At 45.4% G+C, this 16125-nt stretch overlaps 2 protein-coding genes across 3 annotated transcripts in view; one reads left to right on the top strand and one right to left on the bottom strand.

The window, feature by feature from the left end:
- LOC116845958 (histone-lysine N-methyltransferase PRDM16-like) overlaps positions 1-11883 on the top strand; it is a 32773-nt gene extending 20890 nt beyond the window's left edge. The window contains exon 2 of the mRNA XM_032819219.1: positions 233-11883. Coding sequence (XP_032675110.1) covers positions 285-1682 — 1398 coding nt within the window. The 5' untranslated portion in view covers positions 233-284 and the 3' untranslated portion in view covers positions 1683-11883. The remainder of the gene's footprint in view (positions 1-232) is intronic.
- Positions 1-15497, bottom strand: part of LOC116845959 — a 54347-nt gene extending 38850 nt beyond the window's left edge. The window contains exon 1 of one of the 2 annotated variants that reach the window (XR_004378373.1): positions 15371-15497. The gene's annotated coding sequence lies outside the window, so the exon portion shown is untranslated. Of the gene's footprint in view, positions 1-211; positions 381-15370 lie in introns of those variants that run through there. The other variant, XM_032819220.1, reaches the window with a different exon arrangement.
- Positions 15498-16125: the final 628 nt, after the last annotated feature.

Below are 16125 nucleotides of genomic sequence, written 5' to 3'. Positions count from 1 at the left end.
TTTAAAGGAAGTCTTGCATTAAGTCTTAAAAAGGAGAGAACGGTCGTGAGTGATCATATGTAGTTTCGAAATATTGTACTAATTCAGTGAAATTTTTAATACAGCACAATAAAATTTCGAGTCAACCTATTTATGACACGTGTTCTCTCTCGAGAACAAACCGAGAAAGCACACAACCCCGTCTCGAAATTGGCCGGCTAATCGAACACACCGTTTCTATTCTGCGTTTCAGACTATCCCGAGCGGAGAGCAGGAGCAAGGCCGAGGGTGACAGAGACAGTGTGATGAGCGGATACCTCGGTAGCATCACCCTGCCCCCGACGTTGCTGCGCGATCCCAAGTATCCTCCAGCCATGCGGGAGAAGGACTCGAGCCCGAGGAAGATGCCGGGCCACATAAGCCCAAAGCAAGCCAGCATTTATCCCTTGAGCGTCCGCGTGCCAGACGTCGAGGAGCTGCCATACGACCTCAGCCATGGCCATGGTCGCGGCTTGTCGAGCCCGACGAACCAACAACAGCAGCAACCGCACATGAGCCCCGCGGCCAGACCACCGCAGCCTCATCATCAAGACGAGCTCGACTGCGAGCCGCTCGATCTGCGCGTCGATCACAAGAAGGAGCGGCTCAGGGACGAGAATCAGAATGAGATCGAGGTGCTGAACCAGAATAGCCTAGGCGGTAGTCTGCCATATCACACGGTGCTCTTCCCCCAGCATCACGCGATGCACCCGTTGGTGCTGGAGGCGATGTACCGGTCACACCATCACGGCTCATCGGTGCCCGATCTGCCAAAGATCCAAGTCAGAGCGTTGCCGACGATGGTGCCGCTGCCGCCTAACAGATTCTCCTCGACGACCTCGTCGACCACCTCGCCCTCCTCGTCGCAACCGACAGCGAGGGCCGTCAGTCCGACCGGTGCTCAACAGTCGCAACATCCGCAACAGAATCATTCGTCGCAGCAGCAGCAGCAACATCAGCAGCACCAGCAGCAGCAGCAGCAGCAACAACAGCAGCAACAGCAACAGTCGCAACAACAAGGCTCGAGTCTGCCGCCGTACTCGATCAGCGTGCAGGCCGGCCTCAAACCCAAGGACAGATATTCCTGCAAATTCTGCGGTAAGGTCTTTCCCAGATCGGCGAATCTGACGAGACACCTGAGGACGCACACCGGCGAGCAACCATACAAGTGCAAGTACTGCGAGAGGAGCTTCAGCATCTCCAGCAACCTGCAACGTCACGTGAGGAACATCCACAACAAGGAGAAGCCGTTCAAGTGTCCGCTCTGCGAGAGATGCTTCGGCCAGCAGACTAATCTGGACAGACATCTGAAAAAGCACGACGCGGACGGGCCGACGATACTGGACGAAGTCAGATCGAGGTATCATGGTCAGCTGCCGAAGGCCGACGAGTCCTACTTCGAGGAAATTCGCAGTTTCATGGGGAAGATCACGTCGCAACGGCAGGGGATATCGTACTTCCCGGGTCTGCTGGGTCACGCCACTGACGATTACAGAAACGACAAACAGCAGTTGCAGTTGGAGGAGAAGCGGGACCTGTCGTACTTCAGCGACCGGGACAACCTCAGCTCGAGGTCGAGCGGCACGACCAGCAGGCCGGAGAGCGTCCAAGAGGAACAGAGGGAGGCGAACTCGCCGCCACTCTCCCCCGGCAACAACACCTGAGTCCTGGTGCGCGGTCATTAGCATGGTAACCCGTTATCAGAATGCGACTGGTTCACAGTCGGAAGAGAGAGAGAAAGAGAGACGTTTCGCCGATTCGTTAGAGCGTGGTGGAGTCCGAGAGGAAGAGAGAAAGAAGAGGAAGAAGAGAAAGAGAAAGAGAGAGAGTGCTCGATGTGTATTTCGAGCCGTCGGGATCGAACGAAAGCGAAAGTCTCGGGAGGGTTATAAATTTCCGACCAAACGAGACTCCACGACAACGATACCGCCACGAAGAACTGCTAATACTCGTGGTGATCCTAGATTAATCCGAAACTATTAGTGCACGAGGTAAATCATTCTGCGTAGAAATTCCTCGCCGCGAGCCGAGAGAGCGTCAAAGAGATGCCGACGGAATTTGAAAAGACGAAAAAGCGAGAGCGATCTATTAATGAAGGTAGATCTGACTCGAGAGATCGGCGGAGAGAATCATTTGCTCAAGACGACGAGCGATACGTAGTCGGGTCATCGTTTTCTATATGCTAGATTTTAACGATCGCGGGCTTCGAGAGACAAATTCGTCAAACGACGAGCAGCCGACGAGAGGGTTCAGACGTGAATCCAATTCTCTATGAGGAAGCAAGAAAACGAATTGGAACGCGCGGTGCCTTGGAGAAACATGTGCCTAACTTCTAGGACGTATCGTCCTTCGATCCTGAAGAATACGATCCGATCGGATCGATAATACGAAGAGCCTTAATTAAGCTAAATAAATGAGATAAATTACGCGCTAGATACCATACTAGATAATTCTAGACTTAAACGCGTGTTTGAGCGAGCCGGAAAGTCACTGAGAAACAGGCAAAGTCGGTCGCAATCTACAGACCAATTTGCGAAGAGCGCGTAAGCCATAAAAAGAACGTCTAATAGAATTCCAATTAAAAGAGACATGAGATGTCTTGATATTTTACAAGATTGTCTTGGCTGCATATATTTTCACTTCTAAATTTGCGGAGCTTCGTTTCAATAACATGAAGCATTTTGTTAAGCTTGTTCTCTTCGCAGATCGGACGATAGGATCCCAACGGACCGGTATATACAAAGTATAGTTCATTTACGCTCGCAAGCTGTCGCAATCCTCTCGTTTATGCACCGGGAATTATAATTATCTCTCTCGCGTAAACTCGAATCTCGCTACGATGTAAAATCTCACTTTCAATCGTGAAGAAAAATGCAAGCTGCGTCGAATGGTCAGTATAATCTGCAAATAGTGAGAAAGTTCGGAAAGAACGATATCGCTCTGAAATTACGTTGAATCGCGCCGCGGATTACGGCATGACGCATGACTAATTTGCAAAGAAGAAAGACCAGCATGGGAGAATAAAAGAAAAAGCGCCAACGCTGTAATTAAGGCCGTCGCGTCGATCCTTTCGATCGTCCCTGCACTTTTCCACCTTTCACGACGCATTCCTCTCGCGCGATCAGCTCGAAGCTGCAGAAGTTTGATTTCTAGATCGACGCGGCGTCAAGTATCGTCCGAAGAAGTCGCGCGCGATGTATGCTCTCAGGTGTCGTCGATTGGTCCTATAAGTTCACATCGAATATAAAAAAAAGTCACACAATTACGATAATAAAAATAATCTTCTCAGACGCGATTTGCCGCCTTTCTTGTCGGTGCAGTATGAAATACCCGACTTCTAATATTCGTATTCGACAAATCTAATTTTCCCGCATCCACATAGTGTCTGGAGTACTTGAGTGCACGTCCAAGATAGTGCAATCCGACGAGCACCACGGCTTGCAATCGCTGGAAGCGGTCGTGCACGTCGCATACCGCAAGATCCGCGCGTGCTCGTCGCGCGAACATCGAAGTTCGATGATCGCGTGGCGCGGCGAAGAGGTTCGCAACCCAACGAGGCGGACGAAAAAGTCCTTTCGTGGAAGGAAAAGTCGGTGAGAGAACACGGGACGGATTCGTATCGGCAGAAAACGCGGCTCTGATGGGTGAGCGCTCGATTTTACGACCTAGAAAGTGAATTTCAGCACTCGGCCAACTCGGGCGCAACTTCGGACGTAATCCGCGGATCGCGGCCCGCCGGGCCCAATGATCCGCTGAGAGGAGGCCGATAATAAAATAGCGTTTAGAAATCGATGGGCGGATCCGCGTCTTGCCGACCGGGCCGCGCGTTGGGAAATAAGAACTGACGGAAGAGCTCGGAAAGTTCGTCGCACTCTGCGCGCCTCGGATCGTTAAGTTTTTAATCGGGGAAGCGGTGACGTGTCGCGGCTGTGCACCAGAAATGATCGTCGCGAAATGAAAACGCGGATACAATGTTCTCTGATCTTCTCGAGGCCGCTTATTCTCAAACGCACGGATTATCGAAGTTCATTGCAGTATATGTTCACGGAAAAACAGTATGCTTGGGCCACGCATCAATCTGCTCGTGCCAATCAGATTCAGTAGTAAAATACGGAACAACTAATTACGTGGTTGCTGCAACCACAAGACAATTGCCGAGTTATTGGCGTTGCAGCAGCGACGATGTCTGGTTGCTCCAATCGGAGTGTATCCATGATAAATGTCACTCCAACCGATTGCCACAACCAGATCACGCGCAGCAACACTGATGTAGTTCATGTACCAATATAACTGAATCGTATCAACCATATACATTTCCATCACAAAGATAACTAGAATGATGCAATTATGCTGCTCAAGTATTCTGGCTATGTGTACTTTTCTTTCATCTCATTAGAGTCAATCGGGTCGAATGCGTAATTAAAATTTATCTTCGTTGAATCTCTTATAATTAAATTAATCTAAATTGCAATTTCGTCAATTGACGGAAAACACGGAAAACACGGAAAACTTAGCCGTTCTGCAAGCGGAAGAGAGACATGAGGAAGCTGTTTCTCCGCTTCTGAAACCAGTTCACGTTCGAGAAAAAAAAGGATCGCGCGATTATTAATATGCAATTATCGCATTCGCACGCGGCGACGAGCCCCAAGAGAATTAATTATCACGAAATGGCCACGCGACGATCCGGATCTAAATTACGAACTTTGAGTTGATCTCTAATTTGAACTTAATTCCTTCGCTCAGAAATTAAGTAACGGCATAACGATATTAGTTTTTCCTTGACGATTTATCGATATTGAATACGTCGCGTTATCATCTCGTCTAATATGCATGAGACATCAAATTCTAAAAGAGTATTGCCAGACGAGTGTATTACCGTCATACTATATTCTCGTGGAGATCTCGCATTAAGATAAAAATACCAATGTTGGACACTAATAACACTACTATTTAACTCTAGATATTTTTATGGTCTTTATAAAACATGAATATTTAAAGTTTTAATATAAAATACACGCAGGATGTCCGATAATCAATGACACGTCTATTGCGCGCAGGCAAAACTCATTGAACACAAAATTCTATCACTTCGCAAACAACCATGTAAAATTTTGAGTGATTAATTGAGGAAAATTAACGAAGGATCGCGTGCGATGGATGCTGCATGATTGCGCGCGATAATGCACCAATATTCTTTACTTAATGGCTAAAAATCTACGTGGTTATTTGCAAAATGGACCTTTTTGTTCGAGTGCTCAGGTTTATTGGATGCCAATGTTATTAGTGTTCAGGACAAGGCTCATTACGCGACTCGTCCGCTCTCGCGTTTGGGAAACGAGCATAGAGGAGAGGAAAGCAGCAAGGGCGATCCGCTTCGCACGATGGACTGGTTGCCGGTATTCGTTGCAGCGAACGCGTCGGGAAGCGATATATATCCGCCGACTCAGCGCGTTCGCGGGGCGAATCATTCCGACAGGCGCTCCTGAGCTCGAACGGTGCGAAATCTCCCGCGAGGTTCCCATCGACGGAAGACGTCTACGACGGCGAAGAAAGGACTCGATCGGAACCGGCGTGGCGGGGCGCGCGCGTGGAATCTGCAGCGTGGAAAAGCCGCGTGCTTCCTGCCGGCGATGATCGGCAAGAAGAGGCGAGTAAACGAGCGGAGCACCTTGGTGAACGTACCGCGGGCAATCCCACACGGATGATGATATATCCCCTCGTTTCCTGCGGACGGTCGCTCAAGACCGTACCTTAGGCGAAACGATGTAATCGTCTTCCGCTCCTTAAGTCAGGTGCAAATTTATCGGCACTTTCTAGTGAGCGTTCAATACGCGGCTCGGCGCGCACCACAGGTGCAGATTCCTCCAGGAGGATCGCTTGACCTTGAGATTAACCCGATCGACGACTCATGGTAGCAAGCAGAGTGCAACGCGAGGGTCAGAGGCATAACGGAGCATAAACTCGATTGCATAGAGAAACGAATGATCGCTTATTCTCGCGACAGCTCAGACTGAAGTGGCCTCTGAAATCTTTCTTCACGTACGCTGGGACTTGTACACTTCGGGGTCTCGTGCGTCCAAAGATCTTACACAAGTACAACTCCGTTAATGTAACTGAATTTTCGGTTACTTACAGACCAGATGAAAAGCTCGATTATAGCAACACAAAGATTCCTGTAAAAAGTTCCTATTCGGCCAGTTGTTCTCAATTACCTCAACCGAGTTTCAATGCAGCTGAATGTTCAAAGTATTTTCAATCACAGTAACAAAGATATCATTTCTTGTTAGCAAACTTTTCATCTGGCCCCCATCCAGTGTTACCCGAATTGAAATTATTTCTCCGTGTATTGCGGGAAAAGTCGCGTGGTCGCAGACTCTCGCGCGTCTGGTGCACATGCGAATATTTTGCATATACCAAGACCCCACTTGGCTCGTACAAACCGCTATCGCATGCACGAGGGTCTTACACCTGCGGAAAATTGATACGTGTAAACCCCGCTAAATCACAGTGCTATATTGGAAAGGTCATGGCTCGGGCAGATGCGTACATCTTGATGCCTTGGGCTTATTCGTCTCACGGACTCCCTTATTGAGGGTTCTTCTTCACGCACTCCGCGTTATCTTCCCGATGATTAAGTACTTTTTCTCTTATTACAACTAACTTCTTCTTTCCACCTTCATGTTCTCTCCTTTCTTCGCTAATTTTCTACTGCATATTCATTTCGAATCGAAAAGAAAATCTCGAATCGTCTTTGGAGATCGTCGGCGCGCTCAAAGAGTTAAGCCTCGCGAATGCGTTCGAAACTTGACCAGCTTCGCAAACAACGTCGGTGAGAATCGCGGGCGACTCGTTGGCATTGGAGTCGCGGAGTGGAATCGTGCGGGAAATACTCAGAGTCGCGGATTGCTTTCGTCGGAATAATCTCGCAACACGCGATACCACTATTACAAGCGCGCTCGGTTTCCTCGAGTTCTCCGGAACGCACTTAAAAATTCTGACCGACGAGCCTTAAAAACAAACTAATCGCTTCCCGGCGCGAGTTTACCGCGCTTTCTAGATCGTGCTCGACACCATCGGAGCGAAAAACATAACAAGTCGGGTTCATGACTGAAAATGTTATCTCGCGCGAGTTCAATTCATTACGTGGACTTTGCAACCGGCGATAATGGCGACGTAAACAAAGCGTTTATCCGGCTTGCTTCGCCGACCCATCCGAGTCGGTACGATATATGTCACCCTGTCACCGAGAAAAAATATGGTAAAATATATGAGAAGTGCAAATATCTCTCGTAGATACCACTTCTATTTCAATGTCGTTCAATTTACATCGTTATCAAGCGAAACCAGCGTAATATTCTGACGGTATCGATTACCTATAACGTCCAACCGCGGCATGGGAAATTGATCCCGTCGCGAAATTCCACCGATTTCAATCTCCTCGCGAAAATCACTTCGCGCTCATAACGAGTGATAATGAAAACGTGACAATCAGCGTTAAGATAATGCACCGTGCATTATTTTTGATAGCCTGTCCTACACTGGCGCACTCTTACTCGCGCATTATTTTATCGAGACTCAATATGACTGGCGTAAATAGCGGCAGATTAATTTAACGATGACGCGGTTATCGTCAGCCCGCCCGATTACGACGGCAATTTCCCGCAAGCCGACGTGTATATCGCCGTTGCGCCGCGTTCGCTCGCCGTGGAAACGATTTAATCCTTTCTTCCGGTATGATATTGGGTGTAAATTTATCGGCACTTTCTACGTTGCGCGCGCGCGAAGGCGACGTACAGGTGCAAATCCGACCTTGATTAACCCGATCAGTGATTCGTAACACTGTAACGAGAGCCTGTCCGGCTCGAGAGGATGACGTGAGCTACGAGTAGCTCAAGGTGCTGCCGAGTTCGAGAGTTTTGCATCTGTCGGCATCTGAGGCTTTTCCACGCCCTTTTCGTTTCATCGCGGAGGGCGGACAGACGTACGGGCGTGCGGCTGGAAAACCGCTTTCTACGACGCGCGCGGATGCAAATGCGCGAAAGATGGCGGCGCACGATACTACCGACAATGACTCGTAAACCGCAACATTTTAAACGTAGATCGCTTCCCCGGAGCGATCCACTTTTGCTGCGCGCGACTTTCTGCGCGCGGGAGGAAGGATCTAATAAATAACTAGCGGATTGTTATTTGAATCGCCGCGCGGAAAGAGCGAGATGCCGCCGCCGCCGACGACGACGACGAGAATTTAATCGCCGGCTGCGGATCAAAATTATTGCGCTTTCTAAACGATAATACCTACGCAACGCGGGTGCTTTCAAGATAGGAGCAACTTTGCACGAGTACTGCCTCACGGTTGGTTAGCGAAGGTCGAAGAACTCGCGCCGCGCCGCGGTCGTAAAGTGTCGGTGTAACTGTAGTGTGTATGTATAAATCGCGTAGACCTTGTATATTTAATATTGCGAGATTCCCGCGGAAAACTCGCCGATCGCGCTCTCTCGTGTTTTTTACGATCATCTTCTCTCGTATCTTCTCCTATACCATATACGCGCTCGCTCGGTCCTACCGTCCAATTCTTCATTTTACTCTTATTATCGTTGTTTCGTAACACGGCCTTGCGAACGCGCGGTGACTAAGCTCGCACAATGCAGATCTCAGGTGAAGCCTCGAGAGGATGGCGCGCGCGGACCCTGTTTTTCTCCTTCACACGTGTACGATCGCAGCCGATGGCCTCGGACTTCTCTTGCGTTACACTTTTGCCACGCCCCGATCGAACGGGTAAGCTCATCGCGAAAGTGAAACGCAATAAAGGAGCCACGCCGAGCGAGAGTCTCGACAGACCGCGCGAAGGCGGAAGAGAGAGAGAGGCAGATCGACGGGCTTGTCGAGACCAAGAAAAAGGGAGAAAGAGACAGGGAGAGAGAGGAGGAGAGCGAGAAAGGGAAAGAGAGAAAGAGAGAGAGGGAGGGAGATGTAAGAGATCCTATCGATCGGAACCTCGAGGCCTGGAAATCGGTTTCCTCGCAGCATCCCGCGATCGTCGAGGAGTGCAGGCAGATACGCTCGATTCGAATTTTCTCTCTCGAAACACGCGCCTTTGATAAGCGAGTAATTCAACGACCACGACGACGGATGCTTCGAGCGAAAGTCAGTTTTTCCGTCGTTAATTTAAGAATACGCATCGTGATCCTTTGTTCTCCATAAAAGTGAGGAAAATAGTGACAGAGGGTCTTACGAAAACAAAACTTTCTAGTGATCGATCGACGTCTTTCAGTATCTACTCACGCGCCAAGAGAGTCGACTCGTGCGCTCTCTTACGATTATTCTAATTATAGTACAAAGTCACATGTGTCTCCGCAGATCTCGCGATATGATTGTCGATATTAGACGCGTGTCCAAGCATTTCGAAAGGAGCCGCGATTCGCTAACGAATCCCGGTTAATTCGGAGCGTTTCGCAAAAGGCGGCTCGCGAAGGCTCGGCGATTGCGCAAAATTCGTACCATTTGCGAATCTAACCCGGCAGACTTTTCAACCAGTTTCCTGTAAAACCAGCTCGGATTTCTCGCCGCGCACTGCGCCTATCCGCGAAATTGCGTCAGCTTCTCGAGGGGCGAGGGCACCGCCGCGTCGCACCTCACGATCTCATCTCGCGGCTTCTCCCGCTCCAGTTCGCGTGCGTGATTTCACCGTGTCACTTGCGTGTCCGCCGGTCTCGCACGCGCGACACTTTCAGCCGTTCGTTTCGTTCGTCCACCGAATTGCGACAGCCGGCGAGCGAAAATAAAAAGAAAAGCGGAAAGGAAAATACAGCTTGCGGTCGCGCCGTTGGGAAACGTTCGTTTGAGCGTACGCCTGTGCCGCGGTGCTCCCCAGCACGCGAGCCTTATGTTACCTTTCAGTCGTGAATCATAAATTCCGACGACTACACGTATAATAAAATGCGTATCGAAGCAACGACCGTAAATAGTAAGAATAGCATGTACGGCACTCACGGCTCCTGTGTAACGCGAATCGCACACGTCACACATGTATACATCACCTAGCTGTTAGAATTCGTTTGTATATCGAGGCTCAATCTTATAGTTAAACGAAATCTCGCCAAGAGAATGAACCACCGCAATGAGCAATGTGCAATGGGCGTCGTACGGGCTCACTGCCTCTCTCTCAAGCGTCCCGAATTCTTCGACACGAAATTAACTTTGCACCACACAATCGCCTCCCATCGGCATCATGCGCTTATGTAGTCGCACGTGTATAATTTCATTAGAAATCACTCATTTCGACAATGCTCGCGGATGTGGTGGCTCGACGATAGATGCTATCGTTTTCTCGAGGAACGATATCCCCGTGCGGAGGCACCCGCGTCGTTCTAAATATAATGAAGCACACATCTCGTGGACCAAAGTCGACTAATCTCATTCCGCCATTCCGACGACGATACGTAACATCTTATTCCGATCAGCTCGGTAAGCCCGGCTTAGATCTGCATTTTAATTATGACTCGAGACCTCCGTCAGGCTCACACCCGTCGCAAACCACCTCTCAGGCTTTACCGCAATCTCAATCGCCGCTAACGTCGAATTCTAATGGAACTAATCGATTCGCACGAGTGTTCGTACAACCCTCCTGTAATTACATATAGTCAACTGCGCGCGGTATGTACTAAATAAAACAAGAAGCAACTTGTAAAAAGAGCTCTCTAATTTTTATATGAGATATAAATATACGATATGAATATGCATAGTTAATATATACGTACAGATAGAAATATAAATCGTACCACCCACGAATGTGATTTGACCGAGGTTACCGTGTTATACGTACTTACTATTAGCCACGGAAACGGCGCCGTGTGCCGAGGAAGCTATAAAGCGCTCGTTACCTTTAGAACAAGTAGTTTTTAAGGGACACACGCGTACATATACACACCGTTACCCACTGACACACGCAGAAACACACACCATACACGAAAGTTTTCAAGCTCAGTTCAATCCTACAGATCCTTACGTTTATAGTCAAATATAAAGAGCATAACAAGCGCCAAGCGTTTCAAGCGGACGAACGATCGTAGTATTGTTTAATATTATTACAAAGAGAATGTGTTATTTGTGTTAATGAAGCTGGTCTCGCGCTGCGTTTCAGTTTTGTGAATAAAATACGACGTCTCCGTCTAATGAACCTCAATGGTTTACCGGAGAAAAATGACTGAAAATTCTTCGTGTCGTGAAAATCTCGTTTCAAGTACCAAGCCTTTCATTTACGGACCTAATTGTAAATATTTCAATTATTTATTCTTCTTCCTTCTCAATTTTAATTATTTATATTGTAAGAATTCAGTATGTAGTGTCCTCCCTGGTGCAAAAGAAGGAGAATTGTAACATTTCAATAATTCTGCAAATTATAACTATGACTCTTCCTTGTGTGAAAGGGAGAGGTTTCCATTACTTATGCGTGCATAATTCACGACTGAAGTTGCTCAGATCGCCGATTGAAATTGCCGTTCGAAAAATGACCCATTGAATTGTTCAATTCTTCCCATGACGCGAGAAGACGCGGTTGGCTCATCGGACGGGATGATCGAGTAGAGACGACGTCCGTGAACGATCCTATAATTGTTCGTCACTCCTATTTTCCGTATGACATTTATAGCTACGTAGTCACGCCTTTGTAGCACGACGATGACTGTATATATGTCAATATGTAATATTTGAGATGCAAAAATATATATATTATAATTCAATAAGAGAACAACTCTCTTCGATCGCTTCATTTCAATCGAATCTTCCCTGCAATTAAAGATTACTATGCAAGAACCACTTCCATTGTCAACAAGCAGGATAGTTCTTTCATATGTGAAAGCAAACAGCGTATTATAATAATTCTCACATAATTTTATAATCAATATAGCTAATAAACAGTGTCTTCGGATTGTTTCATATATTTTCGTATATAAAATTCTATTCTTTTTATGATAGGATTATTTACCAGTCCTAAACAAGTTCATGATATATACTTATTAGCTTTCCGCGTGAAAATTTCAAATTTCAATGACAATTTCTACTTTTGGATTTTTATTTATTTCTATTCATTGTGGTCAAGATTATATTCACAGCCGCTTAAAAACGACATCGTAAAGAAGAAAAAAATTCAGGATTCAGCACGAGCTCGTACAGTGCTTTCTCTCGTGCGCACTTTCATCCACCTCGCGCAATTTTGTCGTTTTGTTCGCGTTCTGACCGTACAACGAGAGGGTCAACGGCGGGTTCAACCGAAACACGACCCTGTTTCCAGAAAATTAAGTCCTCTTGCCCTCACGTGGAGAAGAAGAACCGCAATTAATGTGGGAAACGGTCGCCCGGCCAGGGTCACAAGTGTGTGAGAACCGGAACACTTGGACTACCGGTGTGGACAAGTTGACGACGTGACTTGTAGATAAATTTTAAAAATGATATACTCGAGACGCCTCCGACAGTTGAAAACCGCGTTTGCTTATCCGCACGTTATGTTATTCGCCGAGAGAGTAAATTAAATTAGAGATGTATTAGAAAACCCGCAACATCATCAGAGATGAATCTCATCCAGCATGTCTAGAATTAATTAAAAGCCTTCATTAGGCAAATTGTGATTAATCATCTGGTTCTTAAATCATACTTTCGATTATAGTATCGATGAAGAGAAACTACAGTCGCAGATAGCTCGTATTTTAGCAACTGTCTTTAAATTCATAATATGCAAACATGCAGATGATACTGGTTTTCTGTGTATGTTGCTGTGTGTGTGTGTGTGTGTGTTTGTAATGCTAGATCACATAGTACCAATAATTTCCTATGATCTGACGCGGCACCAACAGTTCTAATTAAAATATTCGTGATTTATATTTGTCTCATTTGTATATCTCTTTCTCTACATACATATAATTAAGGTAAATTTATTTAAATTCTATACGTTTTACAAAAGGAATGCATGTCATTAGCGATCTCTCAGCCAAAGGATTTTTCGTTTCAAAGACGACGCGAATCCATAAATAAAGTCTCACTCATCTCGACCAAACTTGGCCTGGAGGTGATCGGATCCGAAGGCACGGGCGGAATAGTGCGCTTCAGGCTAAGTGCCTTCATAGCCTCACCGAGGACGCGACTTTGACCCAGATACCGGTAAACTGTGCCAAGTAGCCCGCGGATGCAGTTCGTTCGTATCATCTGGATCGAAACCACGTCGAAATGACATGACAGGGATCAATACTTCGATTTCCTAACTGTGCATGGCGATTTGAAGAGCATCATTTTTTTCTCAAGATATTATTTATAAAAGAATTTTTAAACAGTTATACGGAATTCATATATATGTATATGTAATCCATTTAGTATAATATATGTCAAAATAAATAAATTCATAATGCATTTAAAAACATTCTATAACCTAAACCTAGCGTGCGAGAGAAAATTCCCGGTTCGTGAAAATAAAATTCTGACGATATCAAAGTATTCTATTGCCATAATAAGCAATTGCACTAAAAACCGCGGCAATGTAAAATTCCACATTCGTGAGCAATAAGAAAGTTATGTGACAGAAACATAAAATTTCAGATGCGCGACAAAAATTTCAAACGCATTACGCTATTCTACTATCAAAATAAGTTATAACAGTGGAAACTGTATTTCCGTCGAATCACGCGTTCTCGAGTAATAAGCCCCAAAAGTTTGTCGAGTGACATGCAGGTAAAAATCCAAGCATGCGAGAAAAAATTTTCACGATACGAGTTTCATGTATTCTCGTAATAAACAATTTTTAAATGATGACGTCCGATCACGCGTTCGCGAGTAACAAGCCCCGAAAGATTGACAGAAAGGTGAGAATTCAGGTGTGTGAGAGAAAAATTTGAAACATATGATAGTATTCTCCTATCCAAATAAGTCATCGATATGCTAACTGCATTTTCGTCCGATCACGCATTCTCGAATAATAAGCCCCGAAATTTTGTCAAGTGACAGGCAGGTGAAAATCCAGGTGCGCAAGAGAAAAATTTCAAACAAATAACACTGTTTTCGTAGCAAAATAAGTCGCCACTGTGAAAACCGCATTTCCGTCGAATCACGCGTTCGCAAGTAACAAGCCCCGAAAAATTGTCAAATGACAGAAAGGTGAAAATCCAGGTGTGCGAGAGAAAAATTTGAAACGTATGATAGTATTCTCCTATCCAAATAAGTCATCATGGTGAAAACCGTATTTCCGTCCGATCACGCGTTCGCAAGTAACAAGCCCCGAAAGATTGTCAAATGACAGAAAGGTGAGAATCCAGGTGTGCGAGAGAAAAATTTGAAACGTATGATAGTATTCTCCTATCCAAATAAGTCATCGATATGCTAACTGCATTTTCGTCCGATCACACGTTCTCGAGTAATAAGCCCCGAAAGTTTGTCGAGTGACATGCAGGTGAAAATCCAAGCATGCGAGAAAAAATTTTCACGATACGAGTTTCATGTATTCTCGTAATAAACAATTTTTAAATGATGTGTATGTGCCTTATGATCACTCGTCGCTTAAGTCGGTTAAGACCAATAGTGTCAGCTGGATAATGTGTCTTGGAAGCGATAGAGAGAACAATGGAGTGATTTCTCGGAAATTTGGGAGAGAAGACATCGATCGTTTGATCTGTTGTCTTTTGATCTTATCGCTATTTGGCTGAAAAGACGAATCACGCGAGGTTAAGCGGTATCGCGTTACATGTTAGGTTTGTTTTTCGTTCCTGCACTGCTGAACTGGTACAATAAATTAGAGTGAGACAAGTATATTTTTTCTCACTCTAACTTATTGCACCAGTTCAACAGTGAATGAAAAATAAGCCTCTTCTCTCTACGGTTTCCAAGAATGTAGACAGGCCGACCGTATTTGGTCGTGGGAACTAAGGCGAGCGATTTAAAGCGCTCTTGGCTCCTACAATCAGCTAAAAGTTTGGAAATAGTTATAACAACGATCTTATCTAGAATCAATGTAACTTATTTAGATGACTTATCATTCTGACGACGAACGCACGATACTGTGTCAAAACTTCCGACTGTCGACAGTCCGAAGACGGATCCGTTCGCGTAATGCACATTTCCGGTATTTATTTGACGGGAATATCTCATCACGACGGACGCGCGAGATTTTCTTTCAGTACTCTCGACAATACTCGCGCACAAAATTCTCCAACGGATCGGTGATACGAAGCACAATTGACGACTTACATTTCTAGCCGCCATTGATGCAACGAACGCGCGATACTCATCTCGGAATTCACTGCCCGTTCCGTAACATATCTAGTTTGGACACTTATTTGATGATATCTCGTTACAATAAACGCACAAAACTTACTTTCGGCACTCCTGCGATGATTCGAGCACGAGTTTTACATTCGACGAGCCGAAATTGCAAAAATTGCAGCACAATTCAAAAAATACGTTACTCTATGACATCGCGAGCTGTCTTTAACAAGGTCGCCAACCGAATGCTAAGCGAACAATAAAGGGTCTAATAGCTCCTGTACGGGAACGCGCGGCAAAAAAGCGACGCAGTAGTCAATCAATATGCCGTTTTTCTATGAGAAAGCTAGAAATTTATTGACTATTACATCGTTTTTTACTGTAAGCATTTCCGCGTTCTGTGTACAGAAGCCATAAGAAATTATTAGACCCGTTATTTCTGCGTGTAAAGTTCAAATTAGTTCCAAAGTCTCCGCTACGAACCGCCACTTTCCTGAACGGAGAATTAGTGTGGTGTGACTAAATAATGTGTCAGACATACCTTTGCTTTATTAAGTAATACTACTCGATGCGGGGTCATACGTTCTGTTATTTTGTTATAAAAATTAAACATAACGTTCTTGAAAGATTTGATAAACACAAGAAACATACTTTATCATTTTTGTTTAAAAACATGTATACCAATTTCTGTGAAAAATTGTGTTATTTATACAATTGCATTATTTTGTGTTATTTGTAAAAATTTTATTATTTTATGTATCAAACTTTTCTCTAGCAAATATTACTTATATACAGTACTGTAAAATATATTCTTTTATAAAACGTGGCAATAAAGTTTTTGAATAAAAATTGTTCTGGCATTGTTAG

This window comes from Odontomachus brunneus, unplaced genomic scaffold (assembly GCF_010583005.1).
Source record: "Odontomachus brunneus isolate Ranch 3 - 2012 unplaced genomic scaffold, Obru_v1 Obru_scaffold_059, whole genome shotgun sequence".
Classification (NCBI taxonomy): domain Eukaryota; kingdom Metazoa; phylum Arthropoda; class Insecta; order Hymenoptera; family Formicidae; genus Odontomachus; species Odontomachus brunneus.
This window is presented reverse-complemented; position numbering and strand designations above follow the sequence as displayed.